The 22,926-nt window shown below is 47.5% G+C and overlaps 1 protein-coding gene across 50 annotated transcripts in view; it reads right to left on the bottom strand.

Moving 5' to 3' along the window:
* SORBS1 (sorbin and SH3 domain containing 1) overlaps positions 1-22,926 on the bottom strand; it is a 231,542-nt gene that overhangs the window by 64,188 nt on the left and 144,428 nt on the right. For 32 of the 50 annotated variants that reach the window (XM_045438318.1, XM_045438311.1, XM_045438300.1 and 29 more), the window contains 7 exons: positions 20,491-20,520; positions 14,528-14,700; positions 12,705-12,768; positions 10,923-10,997; positions 10,546-10,608; positions 428-475; positions 174-303 (listed from right to left, as the gene is read on the bottom strand). In XM_045438318.1, the coding sequence (XP_045294274.1) occupies positions 174-303; positions 428-475; positions 10,546-10,608; positions 10,923-10,997; positions 12,705-12,768; positions 14,528-14,700; positions 20,491-20,520 (583 nt within the window). The remainder of the gene's footprint in view (positions 1-173; positions 304-427; positions 476-10,545; positions 10,609-10,922; positions 10,998-12,704; positions 12,769-14,527; positions 14,701-20,490; positions 20,521-22,926) is intronic. The other 18 variants (XM_045438321.1, XM_045438324.1, XM_045438320.1 and 15 more) reach the window with 4 other exon arrangements.

Genomic DNA, 22,926 nt, shown 5'->3' on the forward strand with positions numbered 1-22,926 from the left:
TGAGACTCAGAATAAGTCACTGCTCATGAGTGACGGCACAGGAATTCAAAGTCAGGTCTGCTTGACTCTTGCCTCCAAGGCTGCCTGCCCCAGCGGAGAGAGACAATACTTCACTGCTAGCTTGGGTGCGAGTGCCCTAAATCTCAGCTGATGATGGGTGGGAGAGCTCTTACCTTTCTGGGCTTGATTTGAGTGAGGAAGAGCGGGTTGGGAGGGGGAGTGTGGCCGACCGCTTAACCACCTTCTCACCGTCAATGTAGCTCATCTCACTTTTTGAGCGAGGCACAGAAAGGGGAGATTTTGCTAGAGAAGAAAAGTGGGTACAAAAGACTTTCAAACCTGGGGGAAACCAAAAACAGGAAGATATCCTCCCCCATCCACCACCCTCTCTTCCTCCCCCGCGACCAGAAAATTCTGCGTCACTTACTGTCTTCAGAAAAGGAGTACCGAGGCGAGTACAGATCTGAATCATCATCTAGTGAACAAAACAAAACACAATCAGGAGGAATCTGGCTAAGGTAAGAGAACCAGGTGACATGTCCCCCACTCACACCATCCTGCACCAGCATCCAGCCACACCGGGGGCCCGAGAGACAGAGGAGGGGCCCAGGGCCGGAAGCCACACCATCGCAAACCCCATTTGAGAGCCCACCCAACCAAAGAGGGTCTGCAGACCTGGAGGCTGGAAGGTACATTCATGACCCCTGCGGGCTGATTGCCACCTGCCACCAAGGAAGCATGGGGACAAATAGCCAAAGGTCCTCCTCAAGACAATTTCCACAAGCAAAGCTAGAATGCAGGGTCCCCAGCCTGGGCTGGACGCAAGGGCGGAGATAGGTCCCAGAATGCTCACGCTGAAAGTCTCTGCTCTAGCCTGCTGAGTTCCACAGAGTCCCCCAGGACCACCACTAGATGGAATGAAGAGGCCCAGTGATGTGGGTTCAACTGCCCACCTCAGCTGTGACCCGATTTATACTCTGAGGTCCCATTTAAGTATCACTTAAAGAGGTGCTGCAGCTGAGAACACAGTTCGACAAGCCCCTCATAATCATTTGTTTTGATTCCACGTCCATCTAGTTGCTTGAGTAGCTCGCTTGTCTTGGAACATGGCACACCCTGGCAGGTTTGCTTTGCAAAGGTACTGCTCAGGCTAAGTGTCTAAACCATGACTCTGGACCAAATCAAACTCACATGGTTTTGTGAGACTGCTCTCCAGGGGAGAGACACACGTCCCTAGGTAAGGGGAACACTGGGACACGGACACTTGTAGAACTGAGACCAGATCTGAGCCACTCACGTTAGTGGTCGCCCTGAACTAAAAATGAGACCACACGTACATTTATGGAAACAGATTTTTAAACTGGAACTGTCCTGAAAATGTAGGACATTTAGTCACCACATCCACGATAATCCCTCCAAAGCACTTCTCCAACAAGAGTTAGGCTGAATCAGTCGGCTGTTCCCATTTTCTAATATCTTGCTAACCCGAATTAAGAATTCATGAATATGAAATGAAGACCCAACTCCTTCCCTTAAAATCCAGAAGAGCTTTAACAAAGAACACACAGTAACCCACAAAGACAAGCCAAAGAATCCAATGTAATGTGTTGACAAAGTGCTAACCAAGTTCTGTCTCTCTGCAAATCACTTTGAGTTTCAGAGCAGTGAAGTCCAGGATGTTTCATGAGATAAATATTATTTTGAGTATTATTCAAAGACAGTTTCTCTATCACCGCTTCTTATCCCGTTTCCTCTCCTGATTTTCATCTGCCCCAGGTCTCTCCCAGCCCAAATAAAGGAAAGGTATCAGGTACCAAGTAATCTTTCCCTCCTTTCCTCCTTCTGCTTCGAGGGTAAGAACTAGTCAACATCAAAGTGGAACAAGACTTGGAGGGTTCAAGCTTATTTATGTTAGCTTTTGAAAACAGGGCAGAAGGAAGAGATAAAATGATATCCAGACATATTTGTGGGGTACTGTTACGAAGTATTTTGTCTTGCCTGTTTTTGTTTTTTCACAGAATGTCTGATTATCGTACTGAAATGACACGATGTCAGAGAAAACTAAACATCAGCTCTGACTACAAAGATGTGATCGGAACAACGGCGTCTGCCAAATGAGAAATTAGCTTACTTAGGAACACCAGCAGTACATACTGCTTAAAATCCAGCCTAGCATTTTAGCTCAAAACCCTGTCTCTCTCTGAATCATGAAGCAACAGCTTATCCATAGATGGTAAGGTCAGTGTTAATGTATAACTATTACCTGGTTCTTGGGGCAAGAAGCAAAATTTTCATGGGGGCAAAATGGTATTTAAACATTCAAAATATTAAATATTCAACTTGTTTCAAAGCCCAAGCTCTTTAAAAATTTTCTTCTGGGGCGCCTGGGTGGCGCAGTCGGTTAAGCGTCCGACTTCAGCCAGGTCACAATCTCGCGGTCCGTGAGTTCGAGCCCCACGTCAGGCTCTGGACTGATGGCTCAGAGCCTGGAGCCTGTTTCCGATTCTGTGTCTCCCTCTCTCTCTGCCCCTCCCCCGTTCATGCTCTGTCTCTCTCTGTCCCAAAAATAAATTAAAAAAACGTTGAAAAAAAAATTAAAAAAAAAATTTTTCTTCTTCTTAGAGCTTCCTTATGTAGAATTCTGAAATATTTGCTAGAAGGAAACGACAAATAGTTCTTATAAGATGGGAAAAAAAAATAGCACAGCTTGGAGAGTATGTGTATTGAACAGAAGGAGAAAAATGGGGGTGAAGGCAAAAGAGACGTCTGAGTGACTGAACACTCTTAAAGCTACTTCTTAGGGGTGCCTGGGTGGCTCAGTGGGTTAAGCAGCCAACTCTTGATTTCTGCTCAGGTCATGATCTCACAGTTCATGAGACTGAGCCCCAAGTTGGGCTCTGCACTGAACCTGCTTGGGATTCTCTCTCTGACCCTACCCTGCTCTCTCAAATAAATAAACTTACCAAAAAAAAAAAAAAAAAAGAACCCCAAAACAAAAACAAACAAACAAAAAGCTACCTCTTATTTGTCACCCATCCAAGGCCAACATAGGGCAGGAGTGCCTCTGAGCTTTTCGTTTCTTTCTCAGTGTCCATCGGATCCGACTCTGACATGTGGATTTCAGTTTGACTTTTAAGAGGGCAAACCGAAGTTCCATGGATTCCGTTGAACACTAGCAATTAGGGCAAGTTGCAGGGAATGTAAAATTTATTTAAATTTTTTATGTTTGTCTTACAAATCTAGTGTAAGAAAATTTTACCTATGTGTGTGAATAAAAATAATAGCTGCTTCCATTAAGTGCCTAACAGTGGCTGATAATTTACTATCATCTCACTTAATTCTTGCAAAAACTCCTGGAGGTATAAAAATCTCTCATCTCATAGACAAGGAAATTAGGTCCAGGGAAGTTAAGAAAATTTGCTCTTAGCCTCACTGTGACAAAAAGACAAAGCAGGAATGGATTCAAGGTCTTTCCGACTCCACCTCCCTGTGCCGCCTCTCAGCCCTGTGACAGGGATGGGTGCTCCGTGCTCCGGTTCACCCCAGTCTCATCTACCCAATCGTGGGGAACACTGTGGCTATTCCCTTGTAATTGTTGTTGTGGAAGAGGCAGGGGAGGGTGCTGTTTTGACACTCAAGTCACGCACTACAGTGTTGGCCAGACTGACTTCCAACCCTTGGAGCCTTTGCTCCATTTTTCTGCATCATCCCCTTGCTGGTGATGCTTAAGCAAGTTTTCTGAGTCATCCACTTCTAGTTCTCTCCTGGTCTCCAGGGACAAGGGTAAAACTGAGTCACTCTTGCTACATCCATCATCCACTTGCTGCTTCTCTTGTTACCTTCTCCTGGCAGACTGAGTCCACGCTGGGGTAGATGGATAAGAAGTTAGAAATACCGAGGAATGGGAAAACTGGGTGCAAGGGTCGCTCTTCTGCGTTTCTGTACACTAGAGTTAGCCAAAGGGAGTGTATTTTTAAGCACGGTTAAGACATAGCAAATGAAACATTTCTCTAGTTGTCTGTGAACACAGACATTGTCTGTGTCTGAAATCCTGCCTTTACGGTTTCTCCAAGGGTTCTTTAAAGCTGTGCCTTAGGGGGCTCAGCTGAGCCGGGATCTTGTGATTCCTGTTTGTGGTGGAGCCACATGCTGACCATGCCCCAGAGCCCCAAGCAGCAAACACTAAGCTTCGGCAGCAACACCCAGAACTTCCGGTGCCAGTGACTTCCAGGAAGCTCTGACACTAAGTAGGATTTACTCAGAGTGAAAAATCCACTTCTGGAACCCAAAGGCCCCTGCTGGGCTCCGATGTTTACACACCAGTGATTGCCCTCTAGGCTTTGGCAATCTGTCCTTGGAGGCTCGATTTGGGGACAGCTACTCTCCTAAAACTGCCAGGAAGCACATAATTGCCTTTTCAACCACAGTGACTTTAAATGAACTTCTAAAAAAGACTTTTTTTCTGGGTTTTCTGGGTTTCTTTTTTGAGAATTTATAACAATCTTAAAAACATTGGAACAAGTGCTGGTTGAGAATGATTATTTTATAAAAAATTATGTAACTAAAATGAGATAATGAGCAAAAAGGAGTATTTACATAATCACTTGCCTTTATCAAATTTTCATTTTATGCATTTCTTAGGCCTTTAGACTTACAACTATTTCTTTCTCTTCTTAAAATTTTTTTTTTAATGTTTATTCATTTTTGAGAGACAGAGCATGAGTGGGGGAAGAGCAGAGAGAGAGAGAGAGAGAGAGACACAGAATCCAAAGCAGGCTCCAGGCTCTGAGATGTCAGCACAGAGCCCGACGCGGGGCTCAAACCCACAAACCGCGAGATCATGACCTGAGCCAAAGTCGGACACTTAACCAACTGACTACCCAGGCGCCCCTCTTTCTCTTTTTTTTAAAATAAAGTTTACTCATTTATTTCGAGAGAGAGCGAGTAGGGGAGGGGCAGAGAGAGGAGAGAGAATCCCAAGCCCGGCTCCGCACCACCAGCACAGAGCCCCACATGGAGCTCAATCCCACAAACTGTGAGATCATGACCTGAGCTGAAATCAAGATTTGGACACACAACCCACTGAGCCACCCAAGCTCCCCTAAATTTACAATTATTTTTCTAACATCAGGGGCTGATTTCTGACACAACCTTTATCTACTGCACAAATTAATTCCTTCTCCTGCTTTACCCCACACACTTAGGAAGAGGAGGGATAAAAGAGTCAAGATAGACACATACTCACCCCACAACCAAAAATATTCAAAGAAAAAGATACAAGCAGAAGTGGGTACAAAGTCTGGGTGGGATGGGAGAGCAGAATGAGCACAAGGAGAAATGGGGTAAGGTGGTCAGGCACAGTCCAGGGAGCTCAGGGAGAGATTCTCCAAACTGTCTTCTGTGTTCTGGTTAAAGGCAAATTTTAGGGGATTAAAAAAAAAAAGATCCCGATAGGGTGTAGAGTAGCTACAGAAAACAAATTCATAAAAAAAAAAAAAAAAAAAAAAAAAAAAAACCTGAAGGAAAGAATGATGTGTAGAAGGGAAAAAGGGGAAGGAGGAAGACCTGGGGAGGACCAGAGGGCTGGAAAAAGACTCACCGTCCTCATCTCCAGTGGCATTCCTGGCCCTTGGAGGTGGAAAGGGAGTAGCTGCTAGTGCCTCTCAACTATCTTGCAGGCCCGTCCAAGACTCCGCACTGGCTGGGCGGAGCTGTCCTGCGCAGCTCCCGTTAGGAGAGCAAAGGTGACCGGGCAGCTCGGTCCGCCTCCTCTGGGCAGTGCTAGCTAGCTGGAGCTTGGGGCATGGGGTGCAGATCCTGGCCAGGCATTTTCACAATAGAACTATTTGCTTGAACTCCAGCAAAGTAAAGCTATTCTTAGAAATCTTGAAAGGCCAGTAGAGGATTACTTTAATTCGGTGCCTGGGAAAAAATCAGCCTCCTAAACCCTTATTCTGGCACATCCTCATCTAGGAACAAGGAGAAAGCTCAGTGAGACAGACCACTACTGCATATGTCACCATAACTTGAGGATGCCTTGGGGTGGTGTCTTGAGACACTTCGCCAGGAGGTGGCAGTGGTCACCATCAGCCTGACTGGTGGAAGAAGCATCCAAAAGCAAGAGGAAAAGCTGGTCTCTGGGACTTTACCCCTTGGCTAAGAGGACAGCCCTCTACCCTGACATGGCCAAACGTATTCTCAGAGGCCACGGACCATGGAAAAACACACCAGATATTCAGTTTTATGCTGACTTGGAGGCATTATTTGAAAAGCTCTGCCATTTTGTGGACATAAAGCGGGTCAAGAGAGCCAACATCATTTGGCATGTTTAGAGTGGGAAGGCTAACTCTTTTGGATCTGTATTCCCTGCTTGAATTCTATATCCAAACACCCCAGATTGCACTGGCGAGTATCTTCTCTTTCTTGGAGGGTGGGAAGGGTGGTATTCCTTCACGCCAGTGGTTCCCAGTCCTCGCCATACGTCAAATCAAATATCTTGGGGACCTTTCTTTACATACTCCCAGAAATCATCCCGGGAGACACTGGCTCAGCCTATTCAGAAGCAAGGCAGGCTGGATGTCTGGAGTTAGGTGTCAGAAAGCCCTTGGCAAGAGGGGTCAGCCAAGAACACAGGGTGCAGCAGGAGAGGTAGAGGAATCAGCAGTGCAGTAGAACAGTAAGAAAGAGCCCATGTGTGGGGGTCCTATAGATCTGGGTTTGAAACCTAGCTCTGCTACTTATTGGGTGATCTTGAACAATTACATAAGTTTCCCGAGTCTCACACCCTTTATTTACGAAATGAGGACTTACCTCAGGGGGTCCCTGTAGGGATGAAACAAGGTGACAGTTGTGATGCACTCAGGATGTGGGGCCCTGTATTCGGTAGGGGCTCAATAAACGGTGGTCGTGACAGTCGCTGCAGTGGTTATGCCATTATTGTTGTTGCTGTTATTGTTATTATTAATAGAATTAGACTTGTGAGCCGCTGAGGTTTGAGCCACCACACCGCTGTTTCCCAAAGCAGGAGACAGGGGAAGAGGCAGCGGCAGCATTTCTGAGGCTTCTCCTCCACAGCTTGTTCCTCTGGCTCCTACTCCAGGAGGAAACCAGGGGCAGGGCATCTGAAGACCCTCCATAGCAGCCCCTCCACATCTGGGTGCAGCAGTGGGTGGGGCTGGCTCTTGTGGCCATCTATGCTCTCTCACCCCACCCCAACAATCTTTCTGTCCCAGTGACATCCCAGATGCTACGAAAAGACATCTATCTGCCTTTGAGAGAGAGAAGAGAATGGAATTCACAGACAAGCAGCTTTGGGTCACAGAGGAAGGAATGATGGGGAGGAGAGGGCGGGTCAAGTGAAGGCTTAAAAAAAAAAAAAAAGGAAGTAAAACTCATTTGCTTAGCCTTACTTGAGAGTTATTCCCAAAGGAATTGTTATTTTTGATAAGCTTTCTAGTGACCAGAGTATACAGGGAAATTTCAAGAAATACGTCTCCTGAATCCATTCTGTTAATTCCCTAGCCCCAATTACTCCCAACTACCTCATGAAACAAAGACCTCCTGTCCCACAGAGTGGTCTCAAAGATTATAAAATGATTAGAAGTGACCGCGCCCTGTTGGAATTTATAGGTTTCTTTTAAAGTACATTTTAAACTTCACTGATTAAGACATAATTCTATGTATCTTCTGAAAGTCTGGATAGAAGTTTACTCTTTCATGGTAGTACTTGGGCGGGGTGGGGAAAGGGTTGCTAAGCTGGCATAAACAAACTTTCACATAGTCCTTTACTACTTAGGAGAATCAGCTTTCAGACACTTAGTCTTTTTTTATATCCTCTAAACAACTAGAATTTAGGCAGAGGCAGCATCCCTGAGGCTAGGTTTTGATAGATTTACTGAAAGTAATTCTAGTTTCAGATTCTGAGTTCAAGCAAAACAAAAAACCCAGCAGCAACGGCAGCCTGCTCTTCGTAAAGGAGAGACTCTGGAATGATGGCTCGCCTTCCTCATTAAAGCTGGCTATTTTTTCATGCTCATTAAAATCTATGGGTAGAACCCTGGTTAGGTGCTGATTTGTCCTTAACACCTTTCTTTGAAAGGCATAAATATCTCCCACGTTAAGGTGTGCAGAGCTCAGGGCCACCTGTTGGAAGTAGCAACGACAGGTACCAACGACAGGGCTGAGGGGGACCTGCCAGAGCTTACCGACCTCAAAACCACAAGCCAGAGAATCTCTTAATACCTTAAAAAAAAAAAAGTTAAAAAATACCAATTCTTTAAAGTGATTTAGCTCAAACATTTCACTCATTTGTAAAAAGCCCTTCATCTAGTTGAATCCGTCTGTGGTCTATGTCTGGATCTGTCATCTTGAGCAGGGAGCAGGGGCGATATGGAATCTACCCTATTTTTAAAAAGGTCTCCAGGGAAAAAGACTTCTTAGAAACTCGTGTGAAAACCTAATCATCTTGGTTGTTATGAATCTTTTATGTTCAATCTAATTTTTTTCCCTTTTTATCCTTCAAGACAATTTCATCCTTTTTGGTCTTTGAAAATAAAAAATATTAAGGTTCGCTTCCCACTTTACGGGTGAAAAGCTATCATATCGTCCCTTACTGTTTATGCCTCAAGGAAAAATAACCTCAATTCCCTCTTGCGCCTGACTTGATGTGTCCCAAACAGCAGACGTCATTGTCAGCTGGGGTTGCTAAGGTGTGGCAGCCGATGACACGGCAGCTCTGGGCGTGAGGCCACGAAACCCTGGCTTCAGACAGACAGCCAGGCTGACCTGCCTGTGGCAGGCCCCCAGCATTCCTCCAGTGGGACGGAGTCACTGTATTTCTTCCCAGGACTTCTCCAGGTGGCCTTCCTCTGCCCACAGAACACTGTGCCTTCAGGCTTGCAGTGCCCTTGTCACCTTCCCCAGAAGGGACCCCTACCCTAGGAGTGCGCTGGGCTCTCAAGTCCAAATGAGGCACCAACTAAACACTGCACAGTCAAAATTACCCTAAAAAAATTTCTCCCTCATTCAGCTGTTTCTTAAGCAATGCTTTTGGCTGGAATCAGCACCCCAAGATCAAAAGATGAGGTTACCCCACACCAAATAGGTTCTTGTTGGAAGTGGGGAGGTTGCTGATTATAATGAAATCATCAGCATCTGATGTGAAGCCTGGGTTTGTTTGGTAGACTTCTTTTCGTTCAGATCCAGACATGAAAAGGTTGGAAACCACTGACTAGCACATCAAGGGCAGAGCCAGAAGGGAATACGGTATTTTAGCTAAAACTGTATCTAACGCTTCCCAGAGTGTCATTTCATGCATGTTAAGTAGTCAATGAGAGTTTGGTGAATGAGTGAATGGACGAATCTACCAGTGATGAGAAGGGCTGTGCGGGATGGCTTCTCGGCTAATCAGAGCACAGAAATACGGGGGGGGGGGGGGGGGGGGGGGGGTGAACTGGGCTTCGTCCCTAAAAAGGAATGTTGGTACCAAAGCCTCACTCATCAACATTCTCCAGGTATGTACGGAGGGCCCCCTTTCCACCAGCAAGCTTTCCTCCAGCCTTCGGGGCATATGCTCTTGCAGCTGCCCCCCTACAGACATAGTGCAATGAAGGGGCCGCGTCTACCTCTCTGCCAGACGTGCACTTCTGAAAACAGAGGACTTATCTTATTCGTGGTACTATTTTCGGTTCCAAGGACAATGCAAGTGCTCGGTACTAGTTGAATAAGTGACGTTCAGAGCATGCAACATCTCATCCTAGAAGAGCATTTAATAAAATGTCCTCTGTGTACCCCTCCATTTCCCGCTCTCTGGGTCACTCACCCAGAGATCAGACAATCCCCAGGACGGGATAATTCTCAGGATGGTGCCTTTATCTTACCTTTTAGAACCTTCTTTGACACCAAGACTTCTTGCCCCAGAAAAAAGTCTTAGATACAAGTGTGGCCATCCTTCCCAGCAGGTCCAAATTCCTAGCCAGCTCTTTCACGAAACATTTTCTCACTTGGCCAAAACCCTTATTTTTGAGAGATGTCATCTCCCACCATGGCTGAACCTCATACCTGGAAACCTCTTTGGGAATTCCTTACCAAGGAGACGCACCCTGAGGGTCCATGACAAGTGGGGGCCGGCGACAAGTTGTTGCACACGTAGGAAGTGGGTAATTTTTCTGTTGTTGACAGGGGGCCTGTCTACCCGCTCCCATCAGCATCACAACAGCCTCCCTGAGTCACTGCCCAGCCACCAGCACCATGTGACCACCCCAAACACTGGCAGCTTTTCCCAGAGCCCCACACGTTCAAAGCATTATAACTAAGCTACATCGGTTACCCAATTAATCATGTAAACTCCAAGGGAACAGTATGAAAATCCATCCGGATAGACTCAGGTCATACAGTCAGCGAGGAGTGAAGCAATACCACAAAACACAAGGTTGGGGGAAGCAAAAGATTGGGAGACAGCCCGTTAGCCACCAGAAAAAACCCCAAGGTGAAGAAGAAAGTAACAGCACCAGTACAAAGAGAGGCACGTGATTTTCCTTTAATTACCTTCAGATTTAGGACTAGGAGTAGATGCTGGAAACTGGTAGGTAGGAGTGTAGGGATTGTCCTCTGTAGCAGAGAAAAGCAGTGGATTTTGAAACCACCCACCATGAAGTGGAGGAACTGACAAATCCCCAATTGGCTCTTTTGAACGATTACCTATTTTAGTGTTATTAAAGCACACAGCATCACACTTAAAACGAGATTAATGAATTAGAAAGGCCTTAGTTATTTTAATATAGCACATCATGCAAATGAGACTTTCACCAACCGAAAATGACTATAAAAAACAAAATCTAAAAGCCAAATCTTATTCCTATAATGGAACTATAAGAATTAATTTAAGGCTAGGACAACAGATACACTGTCTAAGTTTATGGTACCTTCAGAATTTTGCTGGATTTCAGGAAGTTCAGGGAATTGGTACGTAGGGAAATAAGGGTTTTCTTCAGGAGTGTCTAGGCAGAGGAGCAGGTTTGGGAGAGAGAATAGAGGAAGATACAAATGGAGAGAATGAACGAACAGGGACCCGCGCACAATTTAGGCCCCTTGAATTCTGGAATGTACTAGGCTTCACGAGTGATAGGAAAGAAACTCAAATTGCTTTGAAAAATCCAGTCCTTTCGCCTGAATTACTGAGACACATCTAAAGAGACAACACCCTTTTTCCTCTTGGACCAAGAATTACATATACAGAGGATCTGGTAAGCAAGAGGGATTTAGTACAAAGCTTCAAGTTTCCAAACAAACAAGTGGATTCTTAATTTTTCACACATCTCTGTCTACCATTAGGGCAGGTAGTTTTGTTTAGAACCTGTAATTTGGGTTGAGTTAATCCCTCTAACAGGAGAGATGCTGCCTGTGGGGCAGAACAACATACTGTTCACATATGCACCTGTGTCTTGGCATTTGGGCTGCCGAAGCCAGGTCTCAAGGTGAGAGAAACACAGATTGCTGGGGGAAATGGACAGCAGCTTTAGGAAGTGACCAGCAGAACTGATGTCACCCAATTGGAGACCCAGCCTCAGGCATCACCACCATGACTGAGCTCGGCTACCCAACCAAAGTGGATTTACCCTTGGTTTAGAAACATTGAGCATCTTGGAATTTTGAAACGGTTTGGAGAGAGGCATGGCCAACTTCGTTGTGAACGCTGCAGGAGCTAATTAACAGTGGCTTTAGCTGGCAGCCGCAGCTAATCAGAGAGACTGGTTATTTGCTGCGGCTCAGGCCAACATCGACCAGAATGCTTTCTCTTTGCCTTCATGTGTCATCTGCCAGGCGGCCAGACTGGATTTGGCCACAGGGAATGACAGGATGCTCTGCCTCTGGGAGGAGGGGCACCCTCCCCACAGCTCAGCTGCATCCCTGCCTGTCAGCTGACTGGTGGCACAGGCGCATGGGAGCTGGAGGGGTCATGAGCCGCCTGAGCACTGGCCTGGGTTCTCCCACCATGCTGGATCCCCTGCTGATAGCCCAGGGGACCCCTGCTTTGGAAGCGCTTCTCTTCGAGCTTCAGCGGGCTTTGGTGTGTCAGCTCTTGACTGACTCTCAGGGCTACCTGCCAAGTGCTGGCTCCCAGCCGGGGAAGATTATTTTTCATGTTAACACCTTACAGGTGCACCACACATTCTCCTTCATTAGAAGAATTCGAGCTCATTTGGACCCTGCAACATCCTTTGGAGGAAAGGAAGAGGGACAAATGCAGAGAGGCATGTGACCGGCCCAAGGTCACATGAGTGCTTGTGGGACTGAATCCAGGTGAGACCAGTTTTCTTCACTCCCAGGTTCAGTGCTTTCTCAACTTGCTCTGCCTACAAGGCAGTCACGGGCTGACACAGGGAGCTGCGCTGAAAGCTGGAAGCGGGTGGGAGTCAGCGCTGCTCACATCCTGGGCAGGCAGATGCTGGGCTCAGCCTGCTGCAGCCCACGACAACCAGGAGGGAGGACTTGCGAGCTGACCTAAAATCCCACATGTGAGGCAGGGCACAAGCGCTCCCTCCCCACTCTGCTCTGCAGGTGCATGGCTGGGCTCAGGCAGGCTGGTGCCCAATGGGTCGAGCGTAGGGCCCAGTCTTCTGGCATCCTAGCAAAGCAAGTCTAAGTCCTCACCACATCAGTCAACATAGGAATACAGCACAGCTTCTACAAATGAAAATCAGTACCTCTGTTTAGCTTGTGGATCTGTTTAAACATGGTCTTGTACCAGTCTTTTGATCGCTCGGTGTTCTAGAGAAAAACAAAGGCAAAGGGTAAAATAAAATGGAAAATGTCAGCACGTTTCAGAACCTCCATGATTATGAAAGCACAATGGAAAGTGACATCTGACGTCAAAACTCACGTAACTCTATACATCTTGGTGAGCCTACATTTAAATCTTTATTAAAAATGCAAAACTTTTAAGAATAAACCAAGAGATTCCAACCTGAATAGGTGGCCAAAAAGAATGCAGATTTTGAAAAGAATAAACAAAGATCCTCTTGAAATGTGTCCATTCAATTTTTTAAAATTTCATTTCTTAGAATCTGTCTTCATTTATAGACAACTAAAACACAGTAAAGCCTCCCAGAAACATAAAAGACAAAGGATATTTCCGTATCAGGCCAAGCCCCCACCCATTTCAGGTTATTCTGTAGCAGAGTAAGCTAAGTCACCTTGGAGAGGGCCAGATTTAGAACACATACATTAAAATGTAACCAATTCTAGCAGCCAATGCCAGAGAGTTTTCATCTTAACCACAAAGCTGGGCTGTTTTTGAGACAAATATAAAACAAGGAAGGGGACGGATAGGTAGTTAGGTCAGATATTTTCACTACTACTTTACAGATGAGGAAATGAGGTACAAAGTCGAAACGATGCCCAAGGTCACAGGGCTGGTGAGAAGGTGAGTGGGAGGGCTGCCCCACATGATGGTTAGGGGGCATGGGTATGGGATTCAGAGAGACTGCTCCTTCCCCCACAGGATGTGCAATCCTGGCCAGGACCGTAATCACTCTGAGTCCTGTTTCCTCATCTATAAAATGGGAATTATATCAGCGTTCACCTCGTAGGGTGAATGATGAGATGGTGCACTCAGCAAGCGGTAGCCACAATTACTGTCTGTCACAATTCCCTTTCGACCTATTATTATTTATTATATACTTATCATTACTTAGGGCCAGACAACAGCTCTTCTGAGGCTTAGCCCACTGCCATTTCTACTGGCTTCCCCCAAAGGGAAACAAAATCCAGTCCGTTCATTACATGGAAACTGTAGAGAAACATCGCAGCCAGTGTTCTGAAGGGCCCATGGCAAAAAATGGGATTCCCTCTAATCCAGCTTCAGAAGTCAGGCTTCCATTGAATCCCTTAGGGCCTGCATAAGGCTGGCACCCCCCAGTACAGAGGGGGAGATCTGGGGCAGCCTGTATTCATTCTGTGGTTCCATTAGTTTCTTGCTCACCCCCGATGATGGGGTATCTCTCATCCAGGGAAATGTCTTCCTGAACCCATAACCAGGGACCCTGAGCCCCACACTCTCTTCAGGGTTCTGTAATCCCGGATCTACAATTTCTGAGTGTGCTCCAATGGACAAAAGAAGGGAGAGACTTGGAAACAATGCCCACAACATCTCCCCTTGAACACGCATGTGCCCGGAGCTTCTCAGAAGTTCAGCTGCAGAAAAACCGCTCTGGCTTTGCCCCACTCTCCTTTACCTATAGTCACATGAACCCAAAACCCTTTTCTCATGAGACTTACTAACACTAACATGTTTTGGGGAAAAGCTACTGCACTCTGAGGTCATGCACTTAGGACTGAGGTGGGGCAGGAGGCTGGCACACAGCTCTGGGAGGCTCTGTGGCCCTCAGCAGGCTTGGAGGGCAGGCAGTGGCGAGGACTTCCTTATGAGGCCTTTGCAAACCACAGGGGGGCTCACACGCACCCAGGTGCACACTGGTCACTGGTGTAAGAGGAAGCCTACGGAAGACATCTGGGTCAGTGCTCGTACCCGGAGTGGGATGCCCACTTCATCCATGGAAACATCGCTTAGGTCCTGAGCGCTCTTGGCCACCCGTCTACTGTCATCCTTTGCCTTTTTTTCAGGAGCCCTTCCAGGTGAGCTGGGTTTTTCCTGGGCTGGTGCCAAGTCCTGCTCTCCCACTCTTCTTTCTGAGACAGGATCTGGAAGTGAGAAACAGCTGTCAGCTGAAGCTCTTCTGCTGGCTCTGAAGCAAAAATCTCCCAAACGATCCAGCTGGGGGGAGGGGAGGGGTGTATTTGCAAATTCCCAATCAGAAGCAGTTTCACTTAAAGCATGGGTCAGCAAACTATGGCCTGGTCACCTGCTTTTGTAAAGTTCTACTGGGACATAGCCACACCCATTCATTATGTATTATCTATGAATGCTTTTGAGTTACAACGGCAGAGCTGAGTAGCTCGAACAGAAACTGCATGGCCTGCGAAGATGGAAATATCTACCATCTGGCTTTTAAATTGCTAAGTGCACATTAGAGTTTGATTCAGGACTAGAGGTTACAGAGTGCTAATAAACATACCACGTGTGGTCTACAGATTATAAAATTACTTTTGATACTGTTATTCCAAGCCACGTCACTTGTCATAGGAAGGCACTATGGATATGCGTGCACATGTCCTGTGGCCATGAGGGTGAACCTCTCAGAGCGCGGGCCTTCAAGGAGCTGATGGCCCGTGGGCAGAGAGGGCAAAGGAGCCAGGGACGAGAATGCAGGATGACCAGGGTTGAGAGTCAGCATCCAACTTAGCTGAGGAACTGAGATTCTGGACTGACCTCTCAGAGGGAGTCAGCCAGATGGGAAGTGAAGGGTGTTCCAGGCAGAGGGAACACCATCAGGAAATGCAAGGGGACTCTGAACTACTCTGAGTTTATTAGGTGCCAGGTACTGTGCTAAATTCTTCAAATACATTACCTCAGTTCATCCTCCCAATAACTATATGAGGAAGAACCTGTTATCCCTCCATTTTTTAAAAAGTTAAGTGGGCCAAAGCACAGAGAGGTTAAAGTACCCTTCCCGAGGTCACACAGCTGGCATGTGGCCAAGTTGGGATTTGGACTAGGGACACCTGACTCCGGCAGTTCTCTCTGAACCATATCCTATCTTGCCTCCCTCAAAGATGGCACCAAGGTTTCAAGCCTGGACTGATCCAAACAGAAGTTAGTAAAGGGACTGGGGTGGGGAAGGCAGGGAGAGATGGCTGTTTCCATTCAGGCATGGTAACTTTGACAGTGAGACATCCAAGCAGAAATAGAGGAGCGGGGCCCCGGTGAGGGGCCCTGGCAGGAGTGCAATTCCCAAGCCATCGGCATAAAAGCAATGGCTGAGGTCAAGGAGATGGAGGGGTAAGTGCGGGCAGAGTTAAGGGCTGACATCACGTGCTGAAGAGCAAAAAGGACCCCCCAAAGGATGCAGGAGTTATCGGACGGAGAGGAGATGAATCAGAAAGGAATAGTGAGGTGTTGCTGAAGCCAGAGATGTGAGGGCTTCAACCCATAAAGGAAGGAAGAAAAACCAGAGCATAGAAAGGGGGTTCAACAAAGCAGAAGAGTCACAGGATCCCCGGTGGGAGCAAGTTTCAGAGGGCAGCGGTGGTAGATGCCAGGTTGCAGGAAAAGCGATGAACACGCAAGCAGGAAGTAGGGAAGTAGCTAGTGAGGGAGTCAGCACACAGGCATGGACTGTGGCAGGTGGCAACCAGACAGGTCAGGAGGTTAAGGGAGAAAAAGGTTTAAGCTGGGCCGGGGGGTGGGGTGGGGGGGGTGGGGGGGGGGTTGGTGTCTAAGTCCTAGCAGTGACACCCATGAGGTGAGACTGATGGGGACAGAGATGTGCCCTGGCATTAGGAAATGCTGAGTCAGGATCTGTTTACTGACTGAGAGGTTTTCATCTTTAGAAAAGGAAAAGGTGCAGAGTGCTGGCTCGAGACTAAAATCCAGTAAAAAGGAGGGACCCGAGAGCAGAGGCAAAGTTGTAGCCAAGTCAGAGATGACCGTGTGTGGAGGAGGTGGGGGGGGGGGGTGTGGAGGAGGGGCGGGGAAGTGGGGTGACATTGCTTCAGCTGGGCTCAGGTTCTACAACCTTCACAGCCTGCCTGCCCGACAAAGCGACACTGCCTGGATTTTTCTTTTTTTTTTTCTTTTAAATATGAAATTTATTGTCAAATTGGTTTCCATACAACACCCAGGGCTCATCCCAACAGGTGCCCTCCTCAATGCCCATCACCCACCCCCCACCCCCCCCCACTCCGCATCAACCCTCAGTTTATTCTCAGTTTTTAAGAGTCTCTTATGGCTTGGCTCTCTCCCTCTCTCTCTTTTTTTTTTTTTCCCTTCCCCTCCCCCACGGTCTTCTGTTAAGTTTCTCAGGATCCACATAAGAGTGAAAACATATGGTATCTGTCTTTCTCTGCATGGCTTATTTCACTTAGCATCACACTCTCCAGTTCCATCCACGTTGCTACAAAAGGTCAGATTTCATTCTTTCTCACTGCCAAGTAGTATTCCATTTTGTATATAAACCAACTTCTGAACCAAGTACTCATTCTGTGACCACAGAACGGTTTCTAAACTTTCTGTGCAAGACTCAGCTTAGTGAATGCTTCAGAAAACCTGATCCCTGACATCATCACCATGAGCTTTAAAGGATGTTATGACCAGACTGGCTTTATGGGGTGAGTTCTCAGGCTCCCAGAAGGGAGGGACAAGGATTTGGCAGGAAGCCTGGCAGTGTAGGGGGGATTGCAAGTTACCAAAGTCTACCCCTGAAATGGCTCTGCTGAGCATTTTCCTCCCACCTGGAAAGGCCTTCCTAAGTGTCACCACCAAGCAGCAGGTGAGGCTGATTTTGAGCCATCTCACCTGGTGCTTGGAGATGCTCCCAATCCTTGCTCCAATGTCCTCTCTTCAGAAGCAGAGCACAGACTTGCCATTCTCAGGGTTTTCAGGCCCAGAGAATTTTTTTTAATTGTTAGGGCAGGTGGCTCTAACAGCAATCACTTAACTGCAAAACTCAGGCTGACAGTTCATGGACTTGTTCCAAGGCTGTCAGAGTTCTTCAGATCTACAGAAATGAGCCCTGAATTATTTCACTTCAGAAGCTTGTGATCATGCAATTCATGATTGAGTGAATTTCAGTGTACAGAGAGATGAACTGCAGCCTCAAAAAAAAAATTTTTTTTAAATATATATAGTAAAAGCCCAAAGTGACACTTCATTGTACCATGCAGGTGACAGGACCACCCTTTGACATCTACAATGAGGGTTTGCTGCTATTTCTTAATAGGCAAATACTGACCCCTCGACAGGACATCCAGGAGCATTTCTTTCTAGTTTTATACCGATTTCAAAAGGAAGGTGCTGCAAAGGGTCGTTAAATAAGTGACAATGCTGACAACCTGGGACAGGGCCTCTGTGTTTGTGGGCAGCTTCCCTTTTCTTCACACCCACAGATTTTGAGTGAGAGCCACAGCAATGCTGACATCTCCCTGAGAACGTATATCAGCCCCTGTGCTCCAGCCCTGACCTGTTTTCCTCTCCATCTGCCCAAGAGGACCACGAACTTGAGGTGGCTAAACACCACGTGGGACTCAATTCCGAGTGCATCTCACTGAACAAGAAGCCCCATAAAGGCTCAATAAAAGCCCATTAAGGACAGTGGGAGAGGTGGGCGGCCCTCCATGTGCCATCACCACAGGTATGATGGGCAAAGCCTCACTGATGGAGTCAGTGACTGGAGTCAGCCCAGCCAGCCTTCTCTCCATCAAGGGCTTCTGAACAAAAGGGTGCCTTTTTTTTTTTTTTAAAACAAAAACGAACATTTAGTGTGCACTTACTTTATGTCCCACTCTATCAAATACCATTAGTGGCTCTGTCCCAAAACTCAAGGAAGATGGAAACATTAGGCTCATTTTGGAGCCAAGGAAGTGGCCTGAGCCTGCCAGCCTGGTGGAGAAGCCCTAACATTACAGAGCACTTTCCAGTGTGCAAGGCGTACCCCCCTTCCTGTCACACGTGATCCTTACATCTCTTTGAGGCAAGGACAAGGATTATCATCCCCATTTCCCACATGAGGAAGCTGTGGCTCAGAGAGGTAAAGTCATTTACCCAGGGACACACAGTTGTAAGAGGAAAGAGCCAGGACCAAACTCTGGGTCTCCTAACTTGTGTCTGAGCACCTTTTTCATCTCCTCCATGCTCCTTTCCAATCCCAAAGGCAAGAAGGCGTTCCTTCACAGGAGCTACCTTTGTTTCAGAGCCACCCTGTTCTCAGCAACCTGGGCTGGGGCCAGGGAGTGAAGTGAGTCGGTGTGGCAAGTCAGGAGGGGGCAGTGAAGGGCACCTTGTGCTCAACCATGACCTGTCCTGGTCCTGGGGCCAAGTCCTGATAAAGCTGAGAGGGTGTGAGAAGCCCATGTTCTCCCCACCAGGCTCTCCACGGATCACAAGGGCAGCAGTAGCATGAAAGAACACAGAAATCGTGACGCAGCCGCTCAGAAAACGGTGGCTTGTGGGGCGCCTGGGTGGCGCAGTCGGTTAAGCGTCCGACTTCAGCCAGGTCACGATCTCGCGGTCCGTGAGTTCGAGCCCCGCGTCGGGCTCTGGGCTGATGGCTCAGAGCCTGGAGCCTGTTTCCGATTCTGTGTCTCCCTCTCTCTCTGCCCCTCCCCCGTTCATGCTCTGTCTCTCTCTGTCCCAAAAATAAATAAAGGTTGAAAAAAAAAATTAAAAAAAAAAAAAAAGAAAACGGTGGCTTGTGTGTGCCCACCAGATCAGGGATTCCCGCCCCGATTCACAAGTATCTACCAATCCACCACACGCACGTTTGACACGTGTGGCTTTTTCTAGAAATGCATCTACTGCCTTTATTAGATTCTCCAAATGAGTCCATCACCAAAAATAAGGTTATGAACCATCACAGCACACCACGGGCTGCTCAAGGGCCCAGTCATGGCCACCGAGCCTGGCTTAGGGCCTGATACAAAGCAGGCACTCAATAAAATGACGAATGAATCAATGGAGGTGCCTACTGATAACAGTAACTCACATCTTAGATCATTAGGAACCTAAGGCTCCGCCAACGGGAAGCAGTAGAACCAGGACTCAAAGCAGAAAGCTACAAGGAGATGGTAAAACCTTTCCATTCCTGGGTTTCCTCACAGGTTTGGCTGTGCGTTTGTTCCCTCCACACCTGGCCTTGCCTCAGTGCTGCATACTTTATCGGGACGAGCCCTGACATCTGATGATCTGTCAGATACACGCCCAGCACTGTCAGTTCCTGATGAAATGCGATACCCAAGTGTGGTCAGTACACAGGGCAGCATCAGCATCACTGGGGAGCCTGTTAAAATGTAAGTTCTCACCCATATGCATTAGATCCAAATCTCTGGAGCTGTGGCCTGGAATTGGGGTTTTGACTAGCTCTCCAGGAGATTCTGATGCCTGCCCAAGTTCAGGAAGCAGTCCTCACACCCTCTTCCAGGCACTGCTGGTCTGGAGTTTCTCGCCCAGGTCCATCATGCAGGGTCATTTACTGGCACCTGGGCTTGCTGCCCCCAAATAAAAGAACTTGCCCACATTTCCTAACCCTGACCTGTCACATCCTAGAAGAGGAATAGAAGCAAACAGAAAGGTGACTTCTTCAGCAAGTCCTGCCATGAATGCTCTAATGAATGTGCTAAGGTACAACTCCTTGTTCTTTTTATTCAGAGTACCCTGTTCTTACCAACAAGACACATATCACAGCTGCGCAGCACAGGTGTACTGGTTAGGGTCACCCGTTGGGTGTCCTCCCACTAGCCCGCAGGCTGCAGGACCATGCCTGCTTTTACCATCCTTGTGGTCCAGCAGCAGAGTCCCCAGCATAGCAGAGGGGCTCCTCAGACTTTGCTGCGCACACATCAAAGGTGTTAGCATGTAAATAAGTACTTGGTACCTACCTGAAAGGCTACTGAGTCGTTTCTGTTGTTCTGTGGTAAGAGAAAGGACACACATCATGAGATTTACACAGACAAGGCAAGACCGGAAGTCACGCCAGAATTCGTGAGCATCCCCAAATTGGCACCCTAACTGTCCCTGGGCTTAGATGTCAAATGTTGCATAGTCACCACATCCAGCTGAATGCAGGGGCATTAACACAGCTTTCTTATCCAGGCGTGGTGTGTCCTAGTCCCCCCTCCTCACCCCCCCAGCCCACCCTCCTACATTTGCACCAAGATTCAGGGAACAGTCACTGCCTTCTGGTTGTTATGTCTGGTTTCAAGGTGATCTGATCATGGAAAGAGACCCTCCCAACTCCTCTGGTTTCAAGGGACCAGGACCCTATAAAGAGCCCAGTCTTACTACGTTTGGAGGGAAATGTAATTGTAATCATAACCAAGATTACAATCTACCGTCTCCTGAGAGCTTTGCCAAATGCCAGACATTGTGTTAAGAGCTTTCACACATGTTAACACTTTTAATCTTTGCAACAACTCCAGCAGGTAGGTCAGGTGGGTTGAGACGTCTCAGAAAATCAGCACAAACTACCCATGATGACACTGAAAATCAGAGCAGGGCCTAGAACCTTGACCCCCAACTCCTAGTCCAGGGTTCTTTCCAACCACGATGGCCGGGCCATCGCTGTTCCCTAACATGGAAGGTCTATCTGTTCCTCACCCTCCCGGGCACTTGTGAGGAGGGGAGGCCAATATCTCCTCTGGAGAGTTCTGTGTGTACGTGCTATGGGATAAGCACAAAAATGACCTTTACCTTCCAAAGCTGCTAAATATAAGCAGCCACACAGATAAAAATAGAGCGCCTGCCAGCCCCTGGGTGCTGTCATCATCCGCCTTGGCTACGGCCTCACCCTCCCTCCAGAATCCATGTGGGCAAGAAGTAAACAGAGCAGCAGGGCCTCGCTCAGCCTGTGGAACAGCCTGTCCACCTCTGGATGTGGACATAGTTCACATCAGCTGGACAACAGGAGCCCAACAGAGCTCCAGGCTCAGGACTGCCAGCAGCTTGCTGGAGGCTACTGGCCAATCATGTCAGCTCTCAGCCTGTTTCCTCATCTGTCACATCAAAGTGCCCACTGGATCTATGGCTCTCAAGCTCCAGTCTGCCAGCGAGAGGCAAGGCCTTTCTTACTACGCAAAATCAAATTTATTCAACTTCCAAGACTATGTCGTCGCTACTTCTGAGATATGAAATGGCCTTTCTTTTAGAGAATGACATGTGATACGGATAACAGCAGTTGTTCTTCAGGGGTGTTATTTACCAAAGTTAGAAATTAGCAACCCTGGGCTAGTTCCCAGACCGCTTCATGTGATCATGAGATCCAGAGTCTGGGAACCACGGCAACTCTTGCTCTCCGATGTGGTCCGTGGACCAGCGGCATCAATGTGCCTTGCAAGTTGCTGAAAAAAATGCAGAATCTCAGCCCTGCCTCAGACCTCCTGAATCCGGATCCGCAAGTGTGTCCTCTCAAGACGGTACACATTAAAGACCGAGAAGTTCTGAGCTAGGAGATCCACGCGCCTCTTCAGTCCTGAGTTTTCTGGTTCGAATTCTCCCTCCAGACTGATTTTAAGTGATCTGCCCTCAGATGTGTGGTGTGAAAGCCGAGGAGAGGGGCGAGGAGCCGTGTTGTGCGTGGCCGTTAGCGCTGGGCTAGACGTGCAGTGCCCCCTGCCCCCCTTTTGTCTGCAAGGGGGGCCTGGTTTGGAGAGAGAGGGTTATTGTCACACTGTGCCCTGGGGCTGTCTAGGCAAGAAAAAAGCAAGCCTTTTTTAGGATGACTAAACTAGAATTCCAGAAGTAGAGTAAAGTTATCATTCCCTCGGGAGACTCTGCAATAGTGAAGAAACTGTTTTCATGGCTACCGTCTACCAGCACTGCTGCCAGGCTGGGTAAATTGCAAAGCAAGGCCTGAAACGCGCGACCTACTCCCCATGGACAATCAGAAATCCGAAGCTAGGTGTTTCCATTCTCCTCCGCTCTTGGTGCTCCACCTCCTTAGGGAACATATGGTTTGCTCTTCATGACAGGCTACTTTTTATTCCAAAAAAACACCCCTAACGTACTTGTATCCTTTTTCTGAAGGATGTGTGATTTAGGCAGCACGAATCTGATCTCTAAACCCAAAGGGCAAGACTGGACAAAAGAGAAAGGCAAGAAGCAAAGACATTTGGGCAAATAAGAGGAATCTGTTTGCTCAAAGAAACAAAAAAGAATTGGGCATTTCTGTGCCCAAAGATGTCTCACTAGGTGTCATCAGAGGGACGTCGTGGAAGCGGCTGATATTACTTTTGGCATTTCCCAAAAACCAAGTTGCCTTGGGAATAAATCCCATTTTTAGAGAAACTGCCTCTCCTTCTGGGAACAAACTTACTTCT

Source organism: Leopardus geoffroyi, chromosome D2, assembly GCF_018350155.1.
Source record: "Leopardus geoffroyi isolate Oge1 chromosome D2, O.geoffroyi_Oge1_pat1.0, whole genome shotgun sequence".
Lineage (NCBI taxonomy): Eukaryota > Metazoa > Chordata > Mammalia > Carnivora > Felidae > Leopardus > Leopardus geoffroyi.